The 5,622-nt window shown below is 34.0% G+C and overlaps 1 protein-coding gene across 1 annotated transcript; it reads right to left on the minus strand.

Annotated features, from left to right (window-relative positions):
* Nucleotides 1-969: 969 nt before the first annotated feature.
* Nucleotides 970-4,832, minus strand: LOC111305794 (cell division protein ftsH). Its single transcript, XM_022903604.2, has 4 exons — nucleotides 3,576-4,832; nucleotides 2,549-2,872; nucleotides 1,929-2,229; nucleotides 970-1,303 (listed from the first exon to the last, which is right to left on the minus strand). Exons 1-4 carry the CDS (start codon nucleotides 4,671-4,673, stop codon nucleotides 1,110-1,112), a joined length of 1,917 nt encoding a protein of 638 aa, XP_022759339.2. The 5' UTR covers nucleotides 4,674-4,832; the 3' UTR covers nucleotides 970-1,109.
* Nucleotides 4,833-5,622: the final 790 nt, after the last annotated feature.

Consider the following 5,622-nt stretch of genomic DNA (forward strand, 5'->3'; position numbering starts at 1 on the left):
AACCTTGAAAGGGAGATGCACAAGCATAACAAGATCTTCACATATACAGTTGTTCATTTATTTGGAAAATCTATTATTTCTGAAGAGGTACATATAATTTCTGGAACTTTATATTGAACTTACCAATTTATCCTAATTTTAAGAAATGTATAACAAGAACAGAAAGCAAAAAAGAGACAAGAAAAAAAAAAAAGGTTGTAACAATCAATGATAAGTTTCAATCCACAAATTCAAAAAGCAATAATGCAACGAAAGATAACATGCTGATTGATAACGACATACTTTTTTATTTTATATATTAATATTGTCAAATTAGCAGAATAACCAAGCTTATAAGTTTAAGCATAGAAATACATTGGAAGAATTAGCCAGGCATTTATGGCTTTATATTTTGCAAGTCTATTTCATAACTTGGCCTTGTTTGAAATCATTGTAAATAGCTATTACATATTTCAGACTAGGATGTTTCAAGTGTTAAACAACAACTGGGTAGCAGAAAATTACACGACATACTTGCTAAGTGGTCAAATAATTCCAGTAGCCCTCAACAATCAGTGGTCAACATTCTTTTGCATCTCAAGGCTTAGTTCTATTTTATGATTCTAACCAAGGTTTTCAATGTTGAATTTATCAGTTGTTGCAGAAGGGCTCGAGAATGGATATAAACATGATGTTAATTTACACCCTCTGTTTCATATATAAAAATTTGGGACTTAAACATTACTTGTTAGACAGTAGTAATGTACCAGGTCAATGAACGAAAAAAACCACTGCCAACTATCATTTTTGGTAAAGTGACCAACAGCTTAATGACCAAACTTTTGGGTCTTCTCCACAGGCTAAATATCAGTGTGAGCATAGCCATTTATATAATAAACATTAATGAGACTGATTGTTGATGAGTTATTTGACCATGGTTTGAGGATATCTGGATATTAATATCTGAATCATAAGAAGCAAAGCAGAATCTAATCCATCATTTCCAATAGACATCTCTTCCACAAAAATTTTAAATAAAACAAAATTGTTTTCAGATTCATATATTAAAAGTATCTGAAGAATCATATAACCAACAAATTACAGTATAAGCACTAAGAAAGTAGCACTTATCAGCTCAAAGTTTGATAGCCCAAGGGCCCTTGCAAACCATCCTGTCTTATATCACTCCTTCCCATTAAGGAAGGCATCCATGGGAAAAGTTTCCCAAGCTCCTTGCCTATTGTACTAGGCTGCCTATCATTAATCCCAAATTTAGCTCTCTCAACAGCTTCCATTATATCTTCCCTTGTAACAGTTTCACCACCTAGAGAAAAAAGCATAGTGAGGCAAAATGTTCATCTCAGTCGTCTGCAAAGTATAAGTTTATGGCACAATCATAATTATTATCCGCCCCCCTCAAAAAAAAGGTAAAAGAAGAAAAGGCCTGTGCACGCTGGGAGGGGGGGGGGAATGTTGTCAAACTGGACTGGACTGGATCAACCGGGAACTGGTCATTTTTCCGGTCTGAGACACCTTAGAGTTGGAAGAGAATTGGAAGGAGTAGTTGAACCAGTCAACTTTTCAGTTAAACTGGTTTTTAGGTAATTAAATCAGTTGAACTGAAGACCTCTGCCACTAACATTTAAGCCATAACCACTGAGCCAATTACTTGTTTAGTTACATTATCACCTTATTTAATACTTATAACGTAAAGTCAACAACAATAAATGTTTTAATCAGACAGGCTGGCTGAATCAGTTGGACCGGGAAGCGGGCCCCTTACCAGTTCAACGACCAGCCTGGTTATTAAAACATTGGGGGAGGGGGGAGGTCTGCTTTTATAATGCTCAAAAAAAAAAAAAAAGGAGCAATGGTCAAATGTGAAAGTAAAACTAGTGGTAGAGACAATGCAATCTGAAATCAGATGGAGCTATATATCAGCTTCTCACCTCTACGAGCAGCAAGTAATGCGGCTTCATTGACAATGTTTGCAAGATCAGCACCTACAAAACCTGGGGTCAGTGAAGCAACTAACATAGAAATAAGTTGTGTGTCTTCTTCTAGAGGAACTCCTCTCAAATGTACAGCCAAAATCTTTCTCCGTCCTTCCTCATTTGGTTCCCCCACTAATACTTTTCTTGAGAAGCGACCAGGGCGACAGAGGGCTGGATCCAATGCTTCTGGCCTATTAGTTGCCCCAATAACAACCACTTTCATGTCCGACTCAAATCCATCCATTTCAGTCAGTAACTGCAGCAGCAAAAGAGATTTTAAAAGCCCATTAATAGCAGGAGAGAATCCAAATTTTCAGGATTTTATGTAAAATTGTATTAAAAGTTTAAAAAAGAAACAAGAAAGAAATTTAAAAAACATGCAGGAATTATTCCTTTGGATTAAATAAGATTGATAGAACAAAATTAAAAAAAGATAGTTTGTTTCTAAAGGGCAATATTTACACAAAAGTGATAAAAATGTTTATTAAAGTCCCAATCGATTAGAATATTAATGAATTTAATAATAGAAGTGGAAAGAACATAAGCAATGCAACTAGGGTTGAATGTTAAATTGCCTGGTTCAATGTTTGGTCTCGTTCATCATTGAAACTTCTACCACGCTTCCCTCCAACTGCGTCAAGCTCATCAATAAATATTATCGATGGTGCAGATTTCCTTGCCACATTGAAAAGATCTCTGATTCGAGCTGCTCCTCTACCAACAAATAATTCCACAAATTCACTTGCTGATACACTGAAGAAAGGAACTCCTGCTTCTCCAGCAACTGCGCGAGCCAGCAATGTCTTCCCTGTTCCTGGGGGACCCACTAGCAACACACCTCTAGGTAATTTTGCTCCCAGTTTTTGGTAGTTTACAGATCCCTGAAGGCATGAAACTATCTACAAAAAGAATTTGTGTCAACAGAGATAGCCAGCAGAAAATTACTTAATTACTCATGAGAGATTCAGTAAACCTAGTTTGCAATAATAACTATAACAAGCACCATCTCTACTAAGGCAACAAACAAAAGCCTCCGACCAAATAGTACTTGCACTACAAAAAGCTAAATGATCCAAAGATATCTGCATAAGTTTTTTTTTTATCACTCTGTTTCCACACAGATCTAGAAGCTTCCATGATAATATACTACTACAAACAAGAGCGAGCCACAGAAGGACACCCTGTCAGCAAAAGCCTGCTACACGACCTATGGAACTTGTTAAACCAAATAATTTGATTTTATGCTACCCAAAAGCAACACGTTTAGGGCCTCAATATTATTATCAATATCATCAAAGAATTCTCAAATACCTTCTATAGAGTCATGTTAGATATAATACAAAGAGAGTAATCAATCACCGACATCATTGACAGTCCTAAAAGAAATCACGAATGAGAAACACCATTGCAGCCTAGCAGCTTTTCTACCTTCTGTATACTATATTATACTCAGAACCAATTTGAACGAATTCTAGAAAAGAAGCAAAATTACCTCCTCATCATTAATTCCATAATGTGGCCAGCACAAGAATGCCTTGACATTAACTATTAAAAAAAATATATTCATTTTACGCAACTTTAAGAGAAGTGCTTAGTGCTTACCTCCATAAGCTCTGCCTTAGCAGTATCAACTCCCTCCACATCGTCAAACCCAACAACCTGGTTATTTTGACGCCGCTTCCTTGCAGGGCTATTAGCAGCAGAGAGTTGACGATACAGCAGCCACATCAAAGGCATTAAAGGAACCCACAAGGATATTATCGTTATTAAAGTACTCCTCATTGACATTAGAACTGATTGAGGAGCTGAGCTATAAGTTGTTCCCTTTTCTCTCATCAAACTAAGAAGAAACTTTTCATCATGATCAATTTTTCTTGTCAAATACTGCCACTCAGAAGTAGAAGTTTGAGGTCTCGAAAATTTCTTGAATAGACCTTGTTTTTGCAATTGTGTACCATCCACACCATCCTCTCTTACAGCCGTACCAGCTTGGATTTCAGTTGAATCGGTCCCTGCCAATGATTCTTCTTCTGATTGAGTATTTTCAGCACTTTTAGAATCCATATTGAAATATATACGACGAGAACCCTCTTCAAGCAAAACCTTTGTCACAGAACTACTGTGAAGGCTTGTTATGAACTCTGAATATGGAACAATCTTAGGAGATGGCAATGCAGTGAATTTCAAGAACAAATAGCACATTCCCAATGCTAGAGATATTGTACTGTAAAGAGTAACTCTTCTTATATTCTTTCGTAGAAACACAGCAATATCATATAACATCGATCTAACTGAAATCCTCTTCATTCTTATTGTTAATAACCGCAGCCTGGGACACAATCTTAACGAAAATCTCTTTCTCACATCACTACTTTCTCTTTTTCCTACTTGGGTTTTGTTATCACCACTATTTGCCCTCACCAATAACCCATTATGTGTCTTGCAACAAGCTTGAAAACCAAATAAAGGAACCTCATTTCTTCTTCCATTACTAACCAACCTAAAGCTATTATCACCAGAAGCAAACAAATTCTGGGTTTTGCAATGGTTATAGCTACATATTCCAAGTGAAGGAAAGTAGAATGAAGCATATGAAAAGCTAGTATATCCCCTAATAGACTTGGGTTTTGCCCTATCAGTTACCAAGTTTTCATTACTAACAAAAAACCCACTATTGCAAACAACACTAAAACTAGCCATGTCTCTTGTACATCAACAACAACAAATTGGGAAGAGAGAAAACCAACTAAAGCTACATAGAAACCAGAAATTTGGTACCTTTAAGCCAACAGAGGGTTTTTTATTTCTTACCTGAGCAATGGAATGAATGGAGAGAGCTTTCTCTCTTTTTTTTTTCTTAAAATTTATTTTATATATTTTCTATGCTGGGATTAAATTCTTTTGCAAAAGATCTAACGGCCTTAAAGCAATGGACGAATTGATCAGGTACTTGTGTTGCACGAATGTGTGGCCTCAAAACTTGCGGCGGACCGAGGGGCTAAGGCTTTTGTTTTTAATTTTGGATTGCATACCAAATATGTTTTATGGCAGGGTTCAAATAAATATTTTAAATTATTCAAAATAATTATAGTCTATTTTAGTTTTTTTTTTAATTTTAATAAAATTAAATTAAAAATTATTTTTTCATCATCAATTTTTAATTGTAAAATTTATTTAATTAAAAAAATAAAACTAAAAAACTAAACAAGGAAAAAAATTTTAAAACAAAAAAAAAGTTAGGATACCAACACCCCCATTGAATTTAAAATATTAATTTTTTTAAATTAAAATATTAAAAAATAATTTATTAATATAAAATATGTAAAATTAATTTAATAATAAAATATATACTTTTATATATAATACGAGAAGACTTTGAGCAATGTATCCAAAATTCACACTCACTTATATTTCGTTTTCCTAAAAAACCAATTGGATTCATTTCAATATCAATTTTTACAAAAACACGCATATCAAATTAGGATAAATCAAAATTCATCGAATATTAATTATTTTATCTTTTTTATCAATTGTCTTATTCTGTTATAAATTTTATATAATTAAAAAAAAATGCTACATGAATATCTTCATTGACATTATTTTTTAAAAAAATTTTATCTAATTAAAAAAACAAAGAAAGAAAAAAAAC

This window comes from Durio zibethinus, chromosome 21, assembly GCF_047325235.1.
Source record: "Durio zibethinus cultivar Kanyao isolate XHJ-2024 chromosome 21, ASM4732523v1, whole genome shotgun sequence".
Lineage (NCBI taxonomy): Eukaryota > Viridiplantae > Streptophyta > Magnoliopsida > Malvales > Malvaceae > Durio > Durio zibethinus.

What these genes read in the sequence shown, in the direction of transcription:
- LOC111305794 (XM_022903604.2), bottom strand. Translation starts at nt 4,673, where the DNA reads ATGGCTAGTTTTAGTGTTGTTTGCAATAGTGGGTTTTTTGTTAGTAAT. An exon ending in GAGACCAAACATTGAACCAG is followed by an intron (nt 2,230 to 2,548) that starts GCAATTTAACAT and finishes TTGCTGCTGCAG; the next exon opens with TTACTGACTGAAATGGATGG. An exon ending in ATTACTTGCTGCTCGTAGAG is followed by an intron (nt 1,304 to 1,928) that starts GTGAGAAGCTGA and finishes TTTTTTCTCTAG; the next exon opens with GTGGTGAAACTGTTACAAGG.